General features: G+C 49.0%; 1 protein-coding gene across 1 annotated transcript in view; it reads right to left on the reverse strand.

Annotated features, from left to right (window-relative positions):
• MLYCD (malonyl-CoA decarboxylase) overlaps window positions 1-19,633 on the reverse strand; it is a 57,269-nt gene extending 37,636 nt beyond the window's left edge. Inside the window, exons 1-3 of the mRNA XM_073605914.1 lie at window positions 19,006-19,633; window positions 7,486-7,598; window positions 3,053-3,206 (exon numbers count right to left, since the gene is read on the reverse strand). Coding sequence (XP_073462015.1) covers window positions 3,053-3,206; window positions 7,486-7,598; window positions 19,006-19,566 — 828 coding nt within the window. The 5' untranslated portion in view covers window positions 19,567-19,633. The remainder of the gene's footprint in view (window positions 1-3,052; window positions 3,207-7,485; window positions 7,599-19,005) is intronic.
• Window positions 19,634-24,760: the final 5,127 nt, after the last annotated feature.

A 24,760-nucleotide genomic window follows, 5' to 3' on the forward strand; every position in this document is an offset into this window, starting at 1 on the left:
CGGGCCTCAAGGAATTAGATCAGCCATCAGTATTGATCAATTTTCAGAAATTATATATATATATATATATATATATATATATATATACATACATACACATATATACACATATATACACACACATACATACACACCATAGTTTGTGGACTCTATAACTTTCCCACACACTAAATAATATACACTGATTTGGATTATTTTCACCAAAGAAATGGAGCCAGAATACATTTTGGGCTAAATTCATGAATGAAGATTATTTGCAAATTTTTATAACAGAAACAAGAAAAAAAAAAAGTGTTTTTTTTTTTTTGGTCTTTTTTAATTTAGGAAAAAAAAACCCAGGAGGTGATTAAATACCACCAAAAGAAAGCTCAATTTGTGTGAAAAAATAAAAAGATAAAAACTTCATATGGATACAGCGTTACATGACCGCGCAATTGTCGAAGTGTGAGAGCTCCGAAAGCTGAAAACTGGTCTGGGCAGGAAGAGGGTGAAAGTGACGGGAATTGAAGGGGTTAAAGAGCATTTTAGATATTCAATGTGATGGAAATTCTCTTTCTTTCCTCCGGAATTGGTGGAGTATATAAAGAACGTATAAGTAGAACATGAGTTCATTATACAGAACGAGTTGATTGGTGCCCTGAACTGCCCCCCCCCCCCCCCCCCCCCCCCATTATTTTTACTCTAAATCACTGAAGTTTTTTTTTGTTCTCATCTTTGCATTTGAAAAAAGGTCACAAGTTCCATTCACATCGGACGCACGAGTCATTTAGCGGCTGAGTGGGGGTCCAATCTGCACAGCGGTGGGGCCGCACAGCACGCTACGGGCCGACTCGCTCCAACTTCCAGGGTGTCGGAGGTTTTATCTCCATGAATTAGCCGCCTTTTCTTCCTATTATTTCCAGCGAGTTCTTTTTAGAATCAGAGGCTGGAGTGGCATTTACTATCCATGGGCGTCCAGCTGCTATAATTGCAGTGTGAGCCGACAATTCATTTTTTAGACAATTAAACCCCCTTTTGTTAGGTGAGGAAAACGGCTTCTGATGAGGAAAACGCTTTGAAGGAAATAAGAAGAAAAAATCCCATCTATATATAAATGGGGCGAAATTAACACCTTTGTGACCGCTTGTAATTTCCAAACCGTTCTGATAACAAGCATGATGTATGAAAAGTGAGACACAAGTGATCCTCATACCGGGGGGGGATGGGTCAAACTCAATTTCATTGCGGGTAGAGTAGATGTCCAGAACACCCCCCCCCTAAATCAGATGTCAAGAGCCCCCACCTCTCCCTTATATCACCCCCTTACCTTGTGCCGCTGGGGGCAGAGCTGGGAAGTAGAAAGTGCAGGGTTTGGAGGAGGACCAGAAGAGGCGGAGACAAGGGGGTGCTGACCAGAGGAGGCGGAGACAAGGGGGTGCTGACCAGAGGAGGCGGAGACAAGGGGGTGCTGACCAGAGGAGGCGGAGACAAGGGGGTGCTGACCAGAGGAGGCGGAGACAAGGGGGTGCTGACCAGAGGAGGCGGAGACAAGGGGGTGCTGACCAGAGGAGGCGGAGACAAGGGGGTGCTGACCAGAGGAGGCGGAGACAAGGGGGTGCTGACCAGAGGAGGCGGAGACAAGGGGGTGCTGACCAGAGGAGGCGGAGACAAGGGGGTGCTGACCAGAGGAGGCGGAGACAAGGGGGTGCTGACCAGAGGAGGCGGAGACAAGGGGGTGCTGACCAGAGGAGGCGGAGACAAGGGGGTGCTGACCAGAGAGGTGCAGGATCTGTAGGAGGAGTACTTTCCTCTCTGCTGTCAATTGCTGAGATTGGGGGGGGGGGAGGGGTCAGAGTTAAGAAGCAGAAAATGCAAGGTCTAGAGGAGGACCAGAGGATGACTGACTGGAGTCAGCTTCCAGAGTCTGCCAAAAGCTGAGACAAGGGGGTGCTGCGGCTACACAGAGAGGTACAGGATCTGTAAAAGGAGTTCTGTCCTCCTCTCTGCTGCCGATTACAGAGACACAAGGGGGGGGGGGTAGAGGTGTAGAGATGGGAAGCAAAAAGTGCAGGGCTGGAGGAGGACCAGAGTTTGCTGAATGCTGAAACCAGGGAGAGGGGGAGGCAAGGGGGTGCTGCAGCTACACAGAGAGGTGCAGGATCTGTAGGAAGAGTTCTGTCCTCCTCTCCACTGCCGATTGCTGAAATGGGGGGGGGCAGAGATGAGACGTAGAAAGTGCAGGGTTTGGAGGAGGACCAGAGGAGGGCTTCAGTCAGCTGCTGGAGTTTGCTGAACGTGGAGATCAGGGGAGGTGGAGATGATAGGTTGTTGCGGCTGCACAGAGAGGTGCAGGATCTGTAGGAGGAGTCCTGTCCTACTCTCTGCTAACGATTGTTGAGATGGGGTGGGGGGGCAGAGATGGAAAGCAGAAAGTGGGGTGGGGGGGGGCAGAGATGGAAAGCAGAAAGTGCAGGACCAGAGGAATGCTGAAGTCAGCTTTCGGAGTCTGCCGAGTGCTGACACCAGGGGACTCAGAAACTAGGGGGTGCTGCGGCTGCACCGAGAGGTGCAGGATCTGTAGGAGTTCAACCCTCCTCTCTGCTGCCAATTGCTTAGGAGGGATGTGGAGGGGGGGTACAGAGACGAGCCAGGAGGCACATCAAACCAATCTGTGCTCAGTCAGATGGTGAAGGGGGGGGGGGGGGGGGGGGAGACATTTGAGACCCATAATGACCTATCAGCTGCCCAATGCCATCACATGGGTTTTATTAACTATTCCCCCCCCCCCTCTTCTCCATAAAATAGACATTTTCTAGTCCTCCAAGATAACGAGGAATAACACACCTGATAAGAACGCAGCACGGGCCGCGACTACAGGAAGTTATCAGCTCCCAGCATTTTTGGCAGGATCAACAAGTATTTTTTTGGACTTATGGAACAAATATAACAAAGAACATAGATAGCACAAAGACATAGAAGAGAAGTTCATTGTTGGGGATTTACATTCTCTATAAATGGATCCATTCACAACAAAGCCTTCTGCAGGTCACATGGACTCACCTGGACGTTGCCTGACGTTGCCTGTAATATGTTGCATCAGAGCTACATGTAACACAATGAGAGGCTCGCCAGGCATGGCGCTGTGGGTGAAGGCGAAGCACCGTCTGTACGGTCCCACTCTGCGCTTCATATCTGTCCAGTTCCTGACCGGATGCACCGCCTCGTACCTGAAAGGACAGTCACATGACAGCGAATTAGAGACAAATATTGGAGACGCAGAAAGGAATAAAAGGCTGAAGCCGACCATAGATGGATCTCAGCCAGTTCAGCAGGGACCGGCCAATCCATGTATGGGCAGGCTGAATATACCCAATCCATTGACTTGGGTGCAACCAGCATGTTGGATTCATAGCAGGTGATTACTGCCATTGGAGTTCTTCGGCCGGCTGGGACAGCTCTCTGAGCCAACCCCCCCCCCCGTGCTGGGTCAGCTCTCTGAGCCACTCCACCCCCTGCGCTGGGACAGCTCTCTGAGCCAACCCCCCCTCCACCCCCTGTGGTAGGACAGCTCTCAGCCAACCCCCCCTCCCCCCTGTGCTGGGTCAGCTCTCTGAGCCAACCCCACCCTCCACCCCCTGCGCTGGGACAGCTCTCTGATCCAACCCCACCCTCCACCCCCTGCGCTGGGACAGCTCTCAGCCAACCCCATCCCCTGCGCTGGGACAGCTCTCAGCCATTCCTCCCCCCACCCCCTGCGCTGGGACAGCTCTCAGCCAATCCCACCCCCTGCGCTGGGACAGCTCTCTGAGTCAACCCCCCCTCCCCTCCACCCCCTGAGCTGGGACAGCTCTCTGAGTTAACCCCCCCTCCCCTCCACCCCCTGAGCTGGGACAGCTCTCTGAGCCAATTCCCCCTCCCCTCCACCCCCTGAGCTGGGACAGCTCTCTGAGCCAACACCCCCTCCACCCCCTGCGCTGGGACAGCTCTCTGAGCCAACCCCCCTCCACCCCCTGTGCTAGGACAGCTCTCTGAGCCAACACCCCCTCCACCCCCTGCGCTGGGACAGCTCTCTGAATGGAGAATAGTGAAAAAAAAAAAAAAATCTGACAGGGGTTATAACTAGGGTTGCACCGATACCGTTTTTTAATCAGTGAGTACCAATACTTTTGGTCAAGTACTCGCCGATACCGAGCACCGATACTTTGTGATGCGATCTGCATTGACACAAAAAAAAAAATTGGCGCAATTTTCACTGCAAAGAATCGCATGCAATTTCAACATGAATGTGATGCGATTCCTCCCACTGCTCCTGTGTGTGTATAGAAAGGGAAAAAAACGCCACCTAGTGGGCAGTTTTAAAAAAGAAAAAAAATGTTATTACTCACACAGTACAAATGTAAAATAATCTATATGGGTGTCCCTGTCCTGCCGATGATGGCAAATCAAGGCGCTGGAGGTGCTCAAAGGGCTGGAGGAGAAGTTCTGGGACCCTGTGTGGGGTATAAGGTGGAAGTGATTGCGGGGTCGAGGGTGGAAGTGATGCGGGGTCGAGGGTGGAAGTGATGCGGGGTCGAGGGTGGAAGTGATGCGGGGTCGAGGGTGGAAGTGATGCGGGGTAGAGGGTGGAAGTGATGCGGGGTAGGGGTGGAAGTGATGCGGGGTAGAGGGTGGAAGTGATGCGGGGTCGAGGGTGGAAGTGATGCGGGGTCGAGGGTGGAAGTGATGCGGGGTCGAGGGTGGAAGTGATGCGGGGTCGAGGGTGGAAGTGATGCGGGGTCGAGGGTGGAAGTGATGCGGGGTCGAGGGTGGAAGTGATGCGGGGTCGAGGGTGGAAGTGATGCGGGGTCGAGGGTGGAAGTGATGCGGGGTCGAGGGTGGAAGTGATGCGGGGTCGAGGGTGGAAGTGATGCGGGGTCGAGGGTGGAAGTGATGCGGGGTCGAGGGTGGAAGTGATGCGGGGTCGAGGGTGGAAGTGATGCGGGGTCGAGGGTGGAAGTGATGCGGGGTCGAGGGTGGAAGTGATGCGGGGTCGAGGGTGGAAGTGATGCAGGGGTCGAGGGTGGAAGTGATGCGGGGTATAAGGTGGAAGTGATGCGGGGTATAAGGTGGAAGTGATGCGGGGTATAAGGTGGAAGTGATGCGGGGGTATAAGGTGGAAGTGATGCGGGGTATAAGGTGGAAGTGATGCGGGGTATAAGGTGGAAGTGATGCGGGGTAGAGGGTGGAAGTGATGCGGGGTAGAGGGTGGAAGTCATGCGGGGTAGAGGGTGGAAGTGATGCGGGGTCGAGGGTGGAAGTGATGCGGGGTCGAGGGTGGAAGTGATGCGGGGTCGAGGGTGGAAGTGATGCGGGGTCGAGGGTGGAAGTGATGCGGGGTAGAGGGTGGAAGTGATGTGGGGTATAAGGTGGAAGTGATGCGGGGTAGAGGGTGGAAGTGATGCGGGGTAGAGGGTGGAAGTGATGCGGGGTATAAGGTGGAAGTGATGCGGGGTATAAGGTGGAAGTGATGCGGGTAGAGGGTGGAAGTGATGCGGGGTATAAGGTGGAAGTGATGCGGGGTATAAGGTGGAAGTGATGTGGGGTAGAGGGTGGAAGTGATGCGGGGTAGAGGGTGGAAGTGATGCGGGGTAGAGGGTGGAAGTGATGCGGGGTAGAGGGTGGAAGTGATGCGGGGTAGAGGGTGGAAGTGATGCGGGGTAGAGGGTGGAAGTGATGCGGGGTAGAGGGTGGAAGTGATGCGGGGTAGAGGGTGGAAGTGATGCGGGGTAGAGGGTGGAAGTGATGCGGGGTAGAGGGTGGAAGTGATGCGGGGTAGAGGGTGGAAGTGATGCGGGGTAGAGGGTGGAAGTGATGCGGGGTAGAGGGTGGAAGTGATGCGGGGTAGAGGGTGGAAGTGATGCGGGGTAGAGGGTGGAAGTGATGCGGGGTAGAGGGTGGAAGTGATGCGGGGTAGAGGGTGGAAGTGATGCGGGGTAGAGGGTGGAAGTGATGCGGGGTAGAGGGTGGAAGTGATGCGGGGTAGAGGGTGGAAGTGATGTGGGGTAGAGGGTGGAAGTGAAGTCTGCTTTGGGCCCGGACAGCCCCTACTCCAGCGGCCCGAACACCTATGCAGATTATTTTGCATGTGGCCAGATATGTACTGTGAGGTCTAACATTTTATTAAATTGTCCACTAGATGGCGCTTTAGTTCCTTTTTATTTTTTTTTTAACACTTTGCAGTGCGACTTTGTATTTGACGCAAATTGCACTGCAAAGTATCATTTTCGGTATTGGGAGCATTTGGACGAGTACCGATACTCGCGCAATGCTTGGAATGAGCACAGATATTGGTACATCCCTAGTTGTGACCCTTCCTTACTCTATCCAAAAAAAAAAAAAAAAAGAGATTTGCCTATAGTTCTACTATTTAGTGGGAACTAAATAAAATAATTAAGCCCCTTTTTCCTAATGGATATCCAGCTGTCACGTGACCCAGCTCTCTCCCAGCCTGTCTGCAGGGAAACATAAGTAGGAGGGGCTTCTAGTCCTCTGCTGCTGGTCACATGTTCAAAATAATAATAATAATAATAATAATAATAATAATAATAATAATAAAAAAAACAGCCTTTGGAGTAAAAATAAATATCATTAAACTGTTTTAAATCATACAAATATATATTTGAAATCAAATCTTTATTATTTTGTGGGAATAATATGGTGTGAGCGGATTTCTGCCAGTCACTGGCCGTCTCATGCCCCTCCAGCCTGTGTCTTAGAATAAGAGGGAGGTGAAGCCTCCATCAATCTACATGTAATATCCCACCCCCCCCCCCATTGTGTTTAGCTGGTTAGTGGGCATGGAGGAGGAGGGAGGGAGTGGCCTGTAATCGTGTATACGCCCACATGTGTGTCTCTATAGTCAGATGGGCTGCTCAGATGTGATGGGGAGGAAATGCTCAGTGTAGAAAATTACTGAAAACTAAGCAAGTGCAGAGCTGACACAACAGCTGCAAAATCCCTATCTGAATGGGGGACATGGACAGGAGGGGGAGAGAGAGAGCAGCAGAATCAACCAGGATTTTTGCAGAATATAGAAAAGGAATCTCATAGTGATGAGTATGAATAGCGTGGAATACGCCATTTATTGAGAGTCTTTTTTTTTTTTTTTATGATGTAGGTTTAGTGATAAAAAAAAAATAATAATAATAAAACAAAAAAAAAACAACCTTTAGCCTTTACAACCACTGAAAAATCACACTTTTTTTCTCTATACAGAGTGTGGAGGGAGAATAACCTCGGTCAGGCTGTTGTCGTCGTCCCCCTCCCCCCCATATCCTGTCCTCTTGGCCACACAGGAAGTGAGGAGAAATCTCTCCATCGTGAACATAGGCAGAAATATCCAGCATGACAGAGACTCATCTCTCTCCATTATCTGCTACTAAGAAAAAAAATAATGCAGAAAAAAAATAAACTAAAAAAAATAAATTTAGGATTCCAAAAGCAATTATCTGCAGGAAGTGCACTTACTCGCTGATCTTCTGCAGAACATCACAAGGAGACTGCCATGTAATTCTCTCCAAATGGAGGAATCCTACGGAGAACCACTCTGACAGCATGCTCCTCAGGACCCCGTTCATCTCCTGCAGACACACAAAAGCTTCAACATAAATCCAAATGTCATCCTAAAGTTCAACAGCAAAAATACAACTTTTCACTTAAAATAAACTATAGACTGCATTCCTAAGACAGACAAAAACAGAACATTCCATGGCTCAACTCGCCAACCAGCCTGCCAACCGACCAAATTCACCCGTCCAACAGTCTGCGTTAAAAACAGGGGTTTGGTTGGCACGCATTTGCAAACGCATGCATAAGCTGCAAGGCCTCTTCACGGCACCCTGTGTATTGCTTGCAGTCCTAATGCTAATGAATGGGGGGGGCATTGGGCTGCCTCCAGGCCCACCTGCCCTTATCTATCCATTTAATGCATGTGCTTCCATTGTAGAGACGCTTATAAATTCAGTAGCGTTAGGACTGCAAGCAATACACAGGGTGCCGTGAAGAGGCCTTGCAGCTTATGCATGCGTTTGCAAATGCGTGCCAACTAAACCCCTGTTTTTAACGCTGACTGTTGGACGGGTTAATTTGGTCGGTTGGCAGACTGGTTGGCGAGTTGAGCCATGGAATGTTCTGTTTTTGTCTTTCATGTGAAAACCTTTCCATGTGTTCCTTGCTGTGAAGGCCAGTTATAGGTGGGGGCAGGGGCCATTTGTTTGTTAAGACTGCTTTCCTAAGGCAGAAAAAGGAGAAGAGAAAGTCCCTTCTATTGCTCTCAGCGTCTTCCAAATCTCTGAACTCCTTCGTTTTTGCTGCTGTGATTGGACTTCCCGTTAGAGGGTGGCTACCTTTATTCTCCATGGTCCCACTTTATGGAGGGACGTAGCCCGCCCTGCCTTAGTCCCACTGTATGGAGGGACGTAGCCCGCCCTGCCTTAGTCCCACTTTATGGAGGGACGTAGCCCGCCCTGCCTTAGTCCCACTGTATGGAGGGACGTAGCCCGCCCTGCCTTAGTCCCACTGTATGGAGGGACGTAGCCCGCCCTGCCCTGGTCCCACTGTATGGAGGGACGTAGCCCACCCTGCCTTAGTCCCACTGTATGGAGGGACGTAGCCCGCCCTGCCTTAGTCCCACTGTATGGAGGGACGTAGCCCGCCCTGCCCTGGTCCCACTGTATGGAGGGACGTAGCCCGCCCTGCCTTAGTCCCACTGTATGGAGGGACGTAGCCCGCCCTGCCTTAGTCCCACTGTATGGAGGGACGTAGCCCGCCCTGCCTTAGTCCCACTGTATGGAGGGACGTAGCCCGCCCTGCCTTAGTCCCACTGTATGGAGGGACGTAGCCCGCCCTGCCTTAGTCCCACTGTATGGAGGGACGTAGCCCGCCCTGCCTTAGTCCCACTGTATGGAGGGACGTAGCCCGCCCTGCCTTAGTCCCACTGTATGGAGGGACGTAGCCCGCCCTGCCTTAGTCCCACTGTATGGAGGGACGTAGCCCGCCCTGCCTTAGTCCCACTGTATGGAGGGACGTAGCCCGCCCTGCCTTAGTCCCACTGTATGGAGGAACGTAGCCCTCCCTGCCTTAGTCCCACTGTATGGAGGAACGTAGCCCTCCCTGCCTTAGTCCCACTGTATGGAGGAACGTAGCCCTCCCTGCCTTAGGCCCACTGTATGGAGGAACGTAGACCACCCTGCCTTAGTCCCACTGTATGGAGGATCGTAGCCCACCCTGTCCTGGTCCCACTGTATGTAGAAACGTAGCCACCCTCTTCACCAGCATACTCCTGAGATACACGTCACACATCCCAGGAGGCTACAGGGCCAGTATACCTGCAGTCCTTGTTCGTATATGTGCAGTAGGAGCCAGGTGGCCAGTAAGTGACAGCCGCCTCCTGAATGCAAGATGGCGGCAGAGAAGATCAGAAGCCTTGTAAAGAATCAGGTGCGTGGAGGACAGCGATGGACTTCATTGGCTGGTATGTGTATCTTATAGGTCAACAATTGCAGTATTTCTAGCTGCTGAGGTTTTCCTGAACCTGAGTGAAGTTCCTCTTTAACGTATTTACTGGCATCTCCATAAGTGGTGTGTACACTCTTCAAGCCGACTGCTGGCTTCCTAATGAAAGTGATCTTGTGGCTGTAAAGCTGTTCGATTCCTTTGTGACCCCAAAGTGTGCCCCCCCCCCATCCTTCTTGAGCTCCACTGTTCTACCTGCAGGCCCAGGACCCACATGGCGAGTGCTACTGGGTGGAGGGGAGGAAGATCCGTGAACAAATTTTATGTGATAATTGCCAAAAATGTGAGTTACACTTCAGCTGTTACAACGACTTCTGGAGAACATTCCATGAAGAAATCCCATGTTTTTGAAGGCTATAGGCAGTTTAAAGAGGGGCAGGAAGATGTCCACAATGACACGAGAAGCGGGAAGCCTCTTCATCACAATAGGATAGTTCACTACGAGTTCATGGTACAAACGTCAACCAACATTGTTACTTGGAAATTCTGAAAAGGTTTCGGGAATTTGTTCGGAGAAAAAGATCGGAACTCTGGCCTGACAAGTGGATTCTACACCAAGACCACGCTTCTGCGCAAACATTTTTAGGGCTTGTTTAGTCTTACTTAAACTCGGTTAATTCCCAGCTCCGCTGATCCCCCTCTGCTCAGTGGTAACCCCCAGCTCCGCTGATCCAACGCTCAGTGGTAACCCCCCAGCTCCGCTGATCCAACGCTCAGTGGTAACCCCCCAGCTCCAACGCTCAGTGGTAACCCCCAGCTCCAACGCTCAGTGGTAACCCCCAGCTCCAACGCTCAGTGGTAACCCCCAGCTCCAACGCTCAGTGGTAACCCCCAGCTCCAACGCTCAGTGGTAACCCCCAGCTCCAACGCTCAGTGGTAACCCCCAGCTCCAACGCTCAGTGGTAACCCCCAGCTCCAACGCTCAGTGGTAACCCCCAGCTCCAACGCTCAGTGGTAACCCCCAGCTCCAACGCTCAGTGGTAACCCCCAGCTCCAACGCTCAGTGGTAACCCCCAGCTCCAACGCTCAGTGGTAACCCCCAGCTCCAACTCTCAGTGGTAACCCCCAGCTCCAACTCTCAGTGGTAACCCCCAGCTCCAACTCTCAGTGGTAACCCCCAGCTCCGCTGATCCAACGCTCAGTGGTAACCCCCAGCTCCGCTGTTCCAACGCTCAGTGGTAACCCCCAGCTCCGCTGTTCCAACGCTCAGTGGTAACCCCCAGCTCCGCTGTTCCAACGCTCAGTGGTAACCCCCAGCTCCGCTGTTCCAACGCTCAGTGGTAACCCCCAGCTCCGCTGTTCCAACGCTCAGTGGTAACCCCCAGCTCCGCTGTTCCAACGCTCAGTGGTAACCCCCAGCTCCGCTGATCCAACTCTCAGTGGTAACCCCCAGCTCCAACGCTCAGTGGTAACCCCCAGCTCCGCTGATCCAACTCTCAGTGGTAACCCCCAGCTCCGCTGATCCAACTCTCAGTGGTAACCCCCAGCTCCGCTGATCCAACTCTCAGTGGTAACCCCCAGCTCCGCTGATCCAACTCTCAGTGGTAACCCCCAGCTCCGCTGATCCAACTCTCAGTGGTAACCCCCAGCTCCGCTGATCCAACTCTCAGTGGTAACCCCCAGCTCCGCTGATCCAACTCTCAGTGGTAACCCCCAGCTCCGCTGATCCAACTCTCAGTGGTAACCCCCAGCTCCGCTGATCCAACTCTCAGTGGTAACCCCCAGCTCCGCTGATCCAACTCTCAGTGGTAACCCCCAGCTCCGCTGATCCAACGCTCAGTGGTAACCCCCAGCTCCGCTGTTCCAACGCTCAGTGGTAACCCCCAGCTCCGCTGATCCAACACTCGGTGGTAACCCCCAGCTCCGCTAATCCAACGCTCCGTTGTAACACCCAGCTCCGCTGATCCAACACTCCGTTGTAACCCCCAGCTCCGCTGATCCAACGCTCCGTTGTAACCCCCAGCTCCGCTGATCCAACGCTCAGTTGTAACCCCCCCAGCTCTACTGATCCACCGCTCAGTTGTAACCCCCAGCTCTGCTGATCCACCGCTCAGTTGTAACCCCCAGCTCTGCTAATCCCCTCAGTCCTCACTCTCCAGTCCCCTTACACTTGTCACATCTGCTAGTTGCTCGAGTCCAGTCTGGACCCCGCTCACCTTCCTGCTGCTCCACACCAGATGTGACGTCTGTACCAGACACTCCCAGAATATATACATATGAACTGAAAGTGACTGCTGGTGATGCATTTACAGTTCGCTTGTTGGTTTCCCAGTGCATCCTGGGATCTCTCATACCTGCAATACCTCCAAAAACAAAGCTAAAGCTGAATAAAAGCCCCCAAAAGCTGCAGGTGCTGTTAGCGAGCGTTGTCATAGACTTCTATGGAGGCTTTGGAGAACGTTTTGAAGCACCAAGAAAGTGACATGGGGGATCATTTTTAAAGCAAAACGCAACATGTGACCAGGACTGCAAGGTGCCCATTTTATTTAGCGACAGGAGCTTTGATTGGCATTCAGAGCCCTTACAGTCCAAGCCAGAAATCGTCACAATTCATACAACTCCGACATGCCGATCTTCTGAGCCAAAATTATTTTTTTTAAACTTTTATTACATAAAAACAAAAACAAAAAAAAAAAAAAACAAAAAAAAAACAAAACAAAAAAAAGGTCTGCGAAAGGGTTAAGTTCCTGAGCACAGGAAAAAAATTCAAGCTGCAAAAAGTTTAGCACAAATAATCCAAGGCCAAAAAAAAAATAAATTGCCAATTTTGAGAAGCTGGAAGGCGCATATTGTCAGTTCTTGCCGCATCTCTCTCTTTTGTTCAAATTTCATTCAGCCACTTAGTACCGAAAATAACTCGCCGCTACAAACCGGGCGCATTCAACAGCAAACAGGCTTTATGTCCAAAAGAAAACTATTAGTGGATCTTTTTTTAGCTCAGAAAAGCAAAAATTTGAACAATTCCATGTTTTCTTTAAAAAAAAAATAAATAAATAAAAAAAATGTACTTATTTTCCTCCCCGTCCCGCCGTATTTACTCCTCAGAATTCTGGAGATCGCAAAGTTTTTAGAGGGCCGGGATCGGTAATGAGAAATCGAAATTAAATTTATTGAGACGTTTCCGATGGATTGCTGCGCCTGTCTGAAAATTTCTATTCAATTGTCTTTTTTTTTTTTTTTTCTTAGTGATTATTTACTTATTTGTGCTGATGGCGATTCGCCGCTGTACTCCGCGCACGCCATTGTTCTGGCACGCTCGCATTCACGGGACGGGTTTTATTTTTTTTTTTTTTTTGCTTTCTCTTATCTGTTTCCAGTACACGGCAACTTGATGTGAAAAGGGCCGCTCTGCGCACAATTAAATCTATTTCTGACTTAATTGAATCAGAATTTTCAGAGTCTGAAGAACATTTCATTGAAGCTTGGAGGACAAAAAGTCCTTAAAGGGGAAGAAAACTTCTACAGAGCAAAGCTGAGATCGTTAGTGGTCTGGAGTATAGAATGTACAGCACAGTATTCACAGTGGACTGGTCTGGAGTATGTATTGTACAGCACAGCATTCACAGTGGACTGGTCTGGAGTATGTATTGTACAGCACAGCATTCACAGTGGACTGGTCTGGAGTATAGAACGTACAGCACAGCATTCACAGTGGACTGGTCTGGAGTATAGAACGTACAGCACAGCATTCAGTGGACTGGTCTGGAGTATAGAACGTACAGCACAGCATTCAGTGGACTGGTATGGAGTATAGAACGTACAGCACAGCATTCAGTGGACTGGTCTGGAGTATAGAACGTACAGCACAGTATTCACAGTGGACTGGTCTGGAGTATAGAACGTACAGCACAGCATTCACAGTGGACTGGTCTGGAGTATAGAATGTACAGCACAGTATTCACAGTGGACTGGTCTGGAGTATGTATTGTACAGCACAGCATTCACAGTGGACTGGTCTGGAGTATGTATTGTACAGCACAGCATTCACAGTGGACTGGTCTGGAGTATAGAACGTACAGCACAGCATTCACAGTGGACTGGTCTGGAGTATAGAACGTACAGCACAGCATTCAGTGGACTGGTCTGGAGTATAGAACGTACAGCACAGCATTCAGTGGACTGGTATGGAGTATAGAACGTACAGCACAGCATTCAGTGGACTGGTCTGGAGTATAGAACGTACAGCACAGTATTCACAGTGGACTGGTCTGGAGTATGTATTGTACAGCACAGCATTCACAGTGGACTGGTCTGGAGTATGTATTGTACAGCACAGCATTCACAGTGGACTGGTCTGGAGTATAGAAACGTACAGCACAGTATTCACAGTGGACTGGTCTGGAGTATAGAACGTACAGCACAGCATTCACAGTGGACTGGTCTGGAGTATAGAACGTACAGCACAGCATTCACAGTGGACTGGTCTGGAGTATAGAACGTACAGCACAGCATTCAGTGGACTGGTCTGGAGTATAGAACGTACAGCACAGCATTCAGTGGACTGGTCTGGAGTATAGAACGTACAGCACAGTATTCACAGTGGACTGGTCTGGAGTATAGAACGTACAGCACAGCATTCAGTGGACTGGTCTGGAGTATAGAACGTACAGCACAGTATTCAGTGGACTGGTCTGGAGTATAGAACGTACAGCACAGCATTCAGTGGACTGGTCTGGAGTATAGAACGTACAGCACAGCATTCACAGTGGACTGGTCTGGAGTATAGAACGTACAGCACAGCATTCACAGTGGACTGGTCTGGAGTATAGAACGTACAGCACAGCATTCAGTGGACTGGTCTGGAGTATAGAACGTACAGCACAGCATTCAGTGGACTGGTCTGGAGTATAGAACGTACAGCACAGCATTCAGTGGACTGGTCTGGAGTATAGAACGTACAGCACAGCATTCACAGTGGACTGGTCTGGAGTATAGAACGTACAGCACAGTATTCACAGTGGACTGGTCTGGAGTATGTATTGTACAGCCGTGGCCAAAAGTTTTGAGAAGGACACAAATATTACATTTTCACAAAGTCTGCTGCCTCTGTGTTTTTAAATCTTTTTGTCAGATGTTACTATGGGATACTTAAGTATAATTACAAGCATTTCATAAGTGTCCGAGGCTTTTATTGACAACGACATGAAGTTTATGCAAAGAGTCAATATTTGCAGTGGTGACCCTTCTTTTTCCAAGGCCTCTGCAATTCCCCCCCGGCATTGGGGTCACTCAACTTCTGGGCCTCATCCTGACTGATGGCCGCCCTCCATTCTTGCACAATCAATGCCTGGAGTTTGTCAGAATTTGTGAGGTTTTTTTTTTTTGTTCACCCGCCTCGAGGATTGACCACAAGTTCTCAATGGGATTAAGGTCTGGGGAGTTTCCTGGCCATGGACCCAAAAATGTCCATGTTTTGTTCCCCAAGCCACTCTTAGTTATCACTGTTGACTTATGGTTGCTCCATCATGCTGGAAAAGGGCATTGTTCCTCACCAAAAACTGTTCTTGGATGGTTGGGAGAATGCGCTCAGCCTGAGGGCTTTTACACTGGAGTGGTAAAACGTCACAAAACGTCCTGCCAGCAGCTTCTTTGGAGCGATGGAGGAGCGGTGAACTCACCGCTCCTCCACCGCTGCTCCCCATTGAAATCAGAAATGCCACCGGCAAAACGCTGCTCCGGCGGCATTTCTGTGGGCGGATTTAACCCCTTTTCGGCTGCTAGCGGGGGGGCTAAAACCACCCACTAGCGGTCAAATAGCGCCGGTAAAGCGGTGCTAAAAATAGCGCCGCTTTACCGCTGACGGCTCGGTGTGAAAGCCCTCTAACTGACATTATTTGCAGATCTAATTTCATCCCTTTGATCTACAGATGAATAATACAAATGTAACAATATGTTACTTTATCTAATCCCTCTGGGGTTGTTAAAACACTGAGTCTGACAGCTGCAGCTGCCGACACCTTCTCTGAGTATATAGTAATGCCAGCTTTGATTAAAGCCGACAATTGCTGTATACTGGGAGGAGGTCCCAGAAGCATGACAAGGTAGAGTGGACATGCTACACACGTCCTGTGTACAATGACATTTTTTTTGGCCGTGTGTAGCACGGCCAAAATCTGCAACTAGTGTAAGTGCATTCTCCACCTACAATGACTTGATTTATGACTTGATTTATGCATAGCAAAAAAAAAAAAAAAAAAAAAAAAAAACTGTGGACATTTTTTCACAATTGTGGCAACTATGAACGCAATGCACACCCCCTGAGTGTCTGATATTTTATCTCAGCAGCTGTTGAGACAAAGTGAAGGCTACTGCAGAATCACTCCAAGACTAACATGACAATGAACCCGCAGAACCTGCGCTCCGTGAAAACACTTTGTTTTCTCCTTAAATTTTGGAACAAAATGTCTGGTTAAAGGAACCTGCTATTCACACACTTCCCTCCATCGTTATATCTTTTTATTTTTAAGTTCAAATGTTAAAAAAAAAAAAAAAAAAAAAAAAAAGCGCCAGCAGCAAATTCTGAAAGCTGACTCCAGCTTCTTTTGGAGCGGTGAAGGAGCAGTTAACTCATCGCTCCGCCACTGCTGCTCCCCACTGAAATCAATGGGGCAGTGCTGCAATACCGCCGGCAAAATGCGGCTCCGGCTGCGTTTTGCGGGCGGATTTAACCCCTTTTCGGCCACTAGCGGGGGGTTAAAACCGCCATGCTAGCGGCTGAATAGTGCCGCTAAAACGACTGTAAAGCAGCGCCAAAGTAGTGCCACTTTACCACTGACGCCCTAGGCGGCACAGTGTGAAAGGGGTCTTAGTGGGTGAATCCTGCAGCAAAAACCGAGCCTGAAAGTATCCATGCATTTGCAATAGCAGTATTGGTGCAACCCTACCCCCCTAAAGGACCCCCATTTCCTCCACAGTGACACACGGCCCCATCCAGAGGCTTCCACAGATTCAAAACATACTTTTACTGTGCGAGGATAAACTTTATTTATATTTTTTTTTTTACTGTTGGGGCACAGAAGGTTTTGAAAGAATTTACCAGGACCTGATCTCAGTGGGGGCGAATACCCCATTGCCGTTGACCCTCTGATGTATTGTATACAGGGACTGCCTTCTCCAAAAACATAAAAAAAAAAAAAAAAAAAAAAAAAAAGTATTTTAACTAATAAAGCTTTAGGGAGGGGGATACAAACATTCACAATCAATCACACAAACGTTCCCTTTGTTTTCTCCTGCACAACTTTTCTCCATTAATCTCATAAACTTCATCATTAGAAGGAAGGACGGCCCACTTCCCTTTTCTATTATGAAGATTAAACGTCCATTAGAGAAAAACTCCAACCTACCGAGATATGAAGTGCGGCTTCCACCAAAAACGTGAACATTACAACTACGTGTCCCGCTGAGACCAACAGGTTAAAGCGCCCCGTTAATGGACCATTTCCAGCCGCCGCAATGCAAGAACTGCTTAAAATACACATGAAAAATGGCACAGCACGAGCGCAACTGATTATAAAATTGGGGCAATTAAGGACTTCTATATATACAGATTTCTCCTCGTTGGGAAAATTTGTGGTACCTGCCAGAAGGTGTCGGCGGCCTGACGCTAAAAACAAATCGCTCGTGCGGAGCGCTATTTATAGGGAGCCCCCGACACCTGAACTGCAGCTCCTGTGACCATTTATTACATTTTACATTATAAATAACAATTTACACTATTAATAATCTTTTATAGTTTGTAACATTGTTATAACATTTCTAACAAGTTATATTTGTAACATTTTATATATTTTTTGGTAACAATTTATATTATTGTAATATTTTTATAACATTTTATATCATTTTTATATAATCTGTAACATTTTATATTTTGTATATTTTTTGCTAACAATTTATATTATAGTAATCTTTTTATATTTATAACATTTTATATTATTTGTATCATTTTATAACATTTTTATATTTTCTGTAAAATTTTATATTTTGCAACTTTTTTTGTAACAATTTATATTATTGTAACGTTTTTATCTTATTTGTAATTTTGGTTGGAGATACAAGTTGGAGACCCTGGAGACCCGTTCACACCTCTTCGCCCCCAATACCGATCCTGGGATCTCACCCACCCCTGGTTCCCACCCTCTGGCTTGCGGGGCTACTAGGACCCTAAGTCGGATTGCAGAATGGCAGCCGGCTGCTGGAACTTTCTCTGTGTTCCAGCAACCGGAACTGCAAGGGAGGGACTGTACTGTGGGCGGAGTTATCTCTGCCTACAGTAAAAGTAAAGTCATGGCCTCAGTAGAGGGATCGGCGCAGAACTGTGCAATGGGTAAGAGATAAAATATAGGAGGGGGGGGGTTGCCAGGTCACTGCCAGGTCCACCAGTGTGGGGAAGGGGGGGTTGTTAACACTTTCACTACCATGACCACTTATATGGGGGGGCAGAGTTACCACTTTCAATGCTATGACCACCAATCCAGGGGATGAAGGAAATGCTACTATCAATGTGTGTGAAAATTAATAATGTTGGGGGTTGCGATGGTGTCCGCCAGTGCCGGGGATTGCGATTGCCTCCGATGCCAATGAAGGGGATTGCGATTGCCTCCGACGCCAATGACGGGGATTGCGATTGCCTCCGACGCCAATGACGGGGATTGCGATTGCCTCCGACGCCAATGACGGGGATTGCGATTGCCTCCGACGCCAATGACGGGGATTGCGATTGCCTCCGACGCCAATGACGGGGATTGCGATTGCCTCCGACGCCAATGACGGGGATTGCGATTGCCTCCGACGCCAATGACAGGGATTGCGATTGCCTCCGACGCCAATGACGGGGATTGCGATTGCCTCCGACGCCAATGACGGGGATTGCGATTGCCTCCGACGCCAATGACGGGGATTGCGATTGCCTCCGACGCCAATGACGGGGATTGCGATTGCCTCCGACGCCAATGATGGGAATTGCCTCCGACGCCAATGATGGGAATTGCCTCCGACGCCAATGATGGGAATTGCCTCCGACGCCAATGACGAGGATTGCGACTGCCTCCGACGCCAATGACGGGGATTGCGACTGCCTCCGACGCCAATGACGGGGATTGCGACTGCCTCCGACGCCAATGACGGGGATTGCGACTGCCTCCGACGCCAATGACGGGGATTGCGACTGCCTCCGACGCCAATGACGGGGATTGCGACTGCCTCCGACGCCAATGACGGGGATTGCGACTGCCTCCGACGCCAATGACGGGGATTGCGACTGCCTCCGACGCCAATGACGGGGATTGCGACTGCCTCCGACGCCAATGACGGGGATTGCGACTGCCTCCGACGCCAATGACGGGGATTGCGATTGCCTCCACCAACGCCAATATTGGGGGTTATAATTGCACTCACTGACACCAATGTTGGGGGTTATTGTCGTTTAACTTCTTCGGTGTGGATTACGATGCGCCTCAAAAAGCAGGAGGGTCTTACCCGGATGTGGGGGCCGTCGGCCATCTTGGACGCCATACTCTCTATGATGTCGGCTCTCAGGTCCACCAGGAACTTGACGCCCCCCTCCAGCTTGCTGATGTGACAGAAGAGCCCCTTGTACTGGGGGGTGAGGTAGTAGCGGAGCCGGTCCTCCACCTGCAGCACGGTGCCCAGGTCCCTCTTCTGCTGATCCTGGACCAGCTTCTCGCTCAGCTCCGTCACCTGGGCATGGTCCACGCCGTACCCCGCCGCCAGCTCCGCCAGCAGGGCCGCCCTCCGGCCCGCGTCCAGGCTCCCGTACTGCTGCATGAAGTGCAAGCTCTGCGGCTCAGGCGGGGGAGGGGTCTTGTCTTTGGTCTCATAGGGGGGCAGGGGTGGCACACACCTGCTCAGGAGCTCCTCTATAATGGTTGGGGGCAGGGAGCTGGCCTCCCTGGAGGATATCCAAGGCATTGAATGAGCCTGCAGCCTCCCCTGGCCGCGGCAGGCCGAGCTCAGGCGGCTGGTGACGGCGGCCACTTGCTGCAGGCGCTGGGGGAGCAGCAAGTGAGCCAGGAGCATGATCCCAGCCCGGGGACAGGCAGATGACAGCTTCTACTACAGGACTTCCGGGTTCCAGAGGTGACGTCGTGACGTTAGGAGGGGGCGGGCGACCAATCACAGCGGCGGCCCTCCTGTGCGTCGGCGGCAGCGTGAAGCCGCCATGTTGGATGTGGCGCCTGTGCCCTTTGTTTTCCCGTACATACAGTGGAGGAGGTGTAGGCTGGTGTTATTGGAGGTCACAAAAGAGCCTGATAACCATACCTGCCTGCCGTCCAGCAAAAAACACAAGTGAAAACGAGTCATTGTACCCGAGAATACATCAAATAAACATAAAGCTTGTTGTTGCTTAGCAACCTGCTGTCATGGCAATGTTTACATTTCTCACACACCTTAAAATCAGCCATTTTTGGGAAAGAAAATAACATAAAACCCCCCAAAACATGAAATATTAGAGCCAGAGGGTGGGGTCAGGGCTCTGCGCCCCGACCCCACCCTCTGGCTCTAATCACGTGCTTAAAAAAAAAAAAAAACCCCCATTGGAATCCATGCGTCCGGCGCCCTGCATGTAGATTAGGAGGCCGGACGCTTGGTGGAGGGGGGGGGGGGGCGGCGCCCCTGTGCCCCTTATGGAGCGGCCACCACTGGAGTATATATAGCAATGTATAGATTGATGGAAACCTATTCAAACCGATTCATAAATGCACCCCATGTCATCCCAACCACGACACTACCTGCCTGGAGTTTGCATGTTCTCCCTGCGTGGGTTTCCTCCGGGTACTCCGGTTTCCTCCCACACTCCAAAGACATGCTGGTAGGTTAATCGGATCCTGTCTAAATTGTCCCTAGTATATGAATGTGAGTTAGGGGACCTTAGATTGTAAGCTCTTTGAGGGTAGGGACTGATGTGAATGTACAATGTATATGTAAAGCGCTGCGTAAATTGATGGCGTACCTGAAATAAATAAATAAAATAAATGTCGCACAATTGCCCGTATAAAGGGAAAATCCCGTCTATACCAATAAATTGGGTTAGCAGGTAAGGGGGGGGGGGTCTGTAGATGAAAACAAACTGTGCAGTTCTGACTAAAGCTGGATAAAGCCCTTGCCATAAGTGTAGGCCATTTATGTACTTCCCAAAGCCTGGCTGAAAAACTCCCAGCGATGACATCATCCTGCCCTACCTTGTTACTAGGACGTTGCTAAGACACTCCCAGACAATGTAAACCCCAACACATGCGCTCCCTCTCCTCTGCCGCGGCAGCTTTTGGCTCGGTGATGCTACAACGGTTGAGATGAGTGAACCACACATGTGCCGGGATTTGACAGCTGTGACGGTGGAGGTGGACAGTAACAGCCTGGAGTGTCTTAGCAATGTCCGAGCAACAAGGCAGGATGGGATTAAGTCATCTCTGGGAGTTTTTCAGACAGTCTTCTAGAGGAATGTAAATGGCCTACACCTATAGCAAGGATGTTATTCCACTTTGGTCAAAGCTGCACAGTTTGTTTTTATCTACAGGTGCTCCATAGCTCCCAACTGTCCCGGATTTCGAGGGACTGTCCCTGATTTGGAGCAATGTCCCTCTGTCCCTCTTTCCCCCTCACTTGTCCCTCATTTTGGTCTGATCTATAGAGATGTATATAAAATTCACTGTTTATCTATCAAAAAGTATTTCCCAGCGCTAAACCTTTCATCTGATTTCTAAATTGCTGCATTTGTAAATTCCAAAAGCCAATGTAAAGGAATATTAATGGTAAAAAAAAAACACTTGTGGGTTCAACCAATCTTGTTTTTTTTTTCTTTCTACAATTCTCCTTTAAGGGGGCGTGGCAAGGGGTGTGTCCTATATGGAAAGGTTTTCCCCAATGGGGCTTTAAAACAGCAATATACAAGATCAAAGAGAGGGGCGTGTCCTATGCCTGCATACTTTTGCTGATAGGTGTCCCTCATTCCCATCTCAAAAAGTTGGGAGGTGTGCAGGTGCCCCTTACCTGTATAGGCAGATTTTTTGGTGAACTAACCCTTTAAAAACAAACTATATATTGAGGCATCATGGCAGTTATACTAAAAAAATAAATTGAGGGCCTATTTGCAGTTCCATGTTGCGGGTAATGCAACGAGCAGCAATGAATGTTATTATGTGTTTCAAGGCAGCCCAGCACACCAAGGCAAAAAAAAAAAAAAAAAAAGGGATGCTTGCGATTTTTCGGCACATCAGCTTATTTGGGCAGTCCATCCGGTGGCATAGGCTGCCTTAACACAATGCAAGAATGTAAATGAGCCCCTGAGGGTTTGCATGCACTTTAATCCATAGACCACGCATCTCAATATTTTGAGATTGGAATGAGGGACACCTACTAACAGACGTATATAGGCATAGGGCACGCCCCCTGCCACACCCCCTTAAAGGAGAATTAACCGAAAAAAAGGTTAATTAAATCCACAAGTGCTTTTTTACCACTACTATTCCTTTATATTGGCTTTTGACATTTACAAATGCAGCAATTTATAAATCAAATGAAAGGTTTAGCGCTGGGAAAACAATTTTTGAAAGATAAAAAGTGCATTGTATATACATCTATATAGATCAGACCAAAATGAGGGACAAATGAGGAGGAATGAGGGACAGAGGGACATTGCTCCAAATCAGGGACAGTCCCTCGAAATCAGGGACGGTTGGGAGCTTTGCATAGGCGCCAACATATACTTTCAGTACAGGCCTCCCTTATGACCCGCTTCTGCTTTTCCTTCCTTTATTAAAGTGATTCGAATGGAGAGAAAAAAAATCACCGCTCTAGGAAGGTCAATCAGGAACCTCTCCTCCAGACTGGAAGCCTCAGGTGCCGGCAATGCTTGTAACGATGAATTTGTGAGAAAAGTCCTGGACAGCCGCACTCAAAATGATAATCGCCTTTATTGATAAAATACATGCCACAGCAAGAAAGTACAGGGAAGCTGACGCGTTTCACACTACAGTTAGTGCTTAATCATAGCTGATTAAGCACTAACTATAGTGTGAAACGCGTCAGTTCCCTGTACTTCTTGCTGTGGCATGTATTTTTGTTGTTTTTATCAATAAAGGCGATTATCATTTTGAGTGCGGCTGTCCAGGACTTTCCTCGCAAATTTAAAGTGATTTGAATGCAACTCTTCTGCGTCTTGGTATTCCAGTCGGGGGATGTTATAATAAAACTCGCATCAAAGGCGAGCGCAGGTACCGCGAAGTGTTAACGCAATGCTGCTCAACAGACACCAAGGCTGATACACCGAGAACAAAGAACGTTTTATTTACTCGTTTATGTGTTTGTTTATTTGTTGTATATCCATTATTTATTTATCTCCTCCTTTATTTTCAGACCATCGTGACTTTCCCCATCTGCGTCTCCTCCACCACCTTTATCCCACTTGGCGCTCTGCAGCAGTAGAGGAAAGGTGACGACGTGACTTTCCTCCAGCAGCCCCGTTCCCGCTGAGATATTTTAATCCTCCAACTTCTTGGCATCAGCAGCTTCACATGTTGAGTCCTGAAGTTTAAATGTCTTTAAAGAGGAAGCGTCGCTAATCAGGGAACGAGAAGAGGACATTTTTCCTAATAAGCTTTGTACTGGGCACTATACTAAAGGAACGTCCTTGCTGCTTGACCCCAGGAAGTGTCCATATAATTTTCTCTACAGAACATGAACTGACTGCAAGCTGGTCATAGAGCACCATGGACTGGTTTTACAGTTTTGTCATGTTACAACCAAAAACGTAAATGGATTTTATTGGGATTTTATGTGATAGACCAACAAGGAGGCACATAATTGTGAAGTGGAAGGAAAATGATAAATGATACAAATAAATATGTGAAAAGTGTGGGGGGACATTTGTGTTCAGCCCCCTTTAGTCTGATACCCCTAACTAAAATCTAGTGGAACCAATTGCCTTCAGAAGTCACCTAATTAGTAAATAGAGTCCACCTGTGTGTCATTTAATCTCAGTATAAATACAGCTGTTCTGTGAATCCCTCAGAAGTTTGTTAGAGAACCTTAGTGAACAAACAGCATCATGAAGGCCAAGGAACACACCAGACAGGTCAGGGATAAAGTTGTGGAGAAGTATAAAGCAGGGTTAGGTTATAAAAAAAATCTCCCAAGCTTTGAACATCTCACGGAGCTCTGTTCAATCCATCATCGGAGAATGGAAAGAGTATGGCACAACTGCAAACCTACCAAGACTTGGCCGTCCACCTAAACTGACCGGCCGGGCAAGGAGAGCATTCATCAGAGAAGAGCCAAGAGGTCCATGGTAACTCTGGAGGAGCTGCAGAGATCCACAGCTCAGGTGGGAGAATCTGTCCACAGGACAACTATTAGTCGTGTTCTCCACAAATCTGCCCTTTATGGAAGAGTGACAAGAAGAAAGACATTGGTGAAAGAAAGTCATAAGAAGTCCTGTTTGTAGTTTGTGAGAAGCCATGTGGAGGACACAGCAAACATGTGGAAGAAGGTGATCTGGTCAGATGAGACCAAAATTCAACTTTTTGTCCTAAAAGTAAAACGCTATGTGTGGGGAAAACTAACACTGCACATCCCCCTGAACACACCATCCCCACCGTGAAACATGGTGGTGGCAGCATCATGTGGTGGGGATGCTTTTCTTCAGCAGGGACAGGGAAGCTGGTCAGAGTTGATGGGAAGATGGATGGAGACAAATACAGGACAATCTTAGAAAAAAACCTGTTACACACGACCGGTTTTCCCATCGGAATAAACTCTGAAGGCTTTTCCGACGGAGTTCCGACGGAATTCCGCTCAAGCGGTCTTGCCTATACACGGTCACACCAAATTCCGACCGTCCAGAACGCGGTGACGTACAACACGTACGACCGGACTAGAAAACAGAAGTTCAATAGCCAGTAGCCAATAGCTTCCGTCTCGTACTTGCTTCAGAGCATGCGTCGTTTTTGGTACGTCGGAAAAGCATACAGACGAGCGGTTTTCCCGATAGGAATTGGTTCCGTCGGAAAAATTTAGAACATGTTCTCTTTCTAGGTCCGTCAGAATTTTCGACGTGAAAAGTCCAATGGGGCCTACACACGATCAGAATATACGATGAAAAGCTCCCGTCTGACTTTTTCTGTCAGACATTCCGCTCGTGTGTGCGCGGCATTAGAGTCTACAAAAGACTTGAGACTGGGGCGGAGGTTCACCTTCCAGCAGGACAACGACCCGA

This window comes from Aquarana catesbeiana, linkage group LG11 (genome assembly GCF_042186555.1).
Source record: "Aquarana catesbeiana isolate 2022-GZ linkage group LG11, ASM4218655v1, whole genome shotgun sequence".
NCBI lineage: Eukaryota > Metazoa > Chordata > Amphibia > Anura > Ranidae > Aquarana > Aquarana catesbeiana.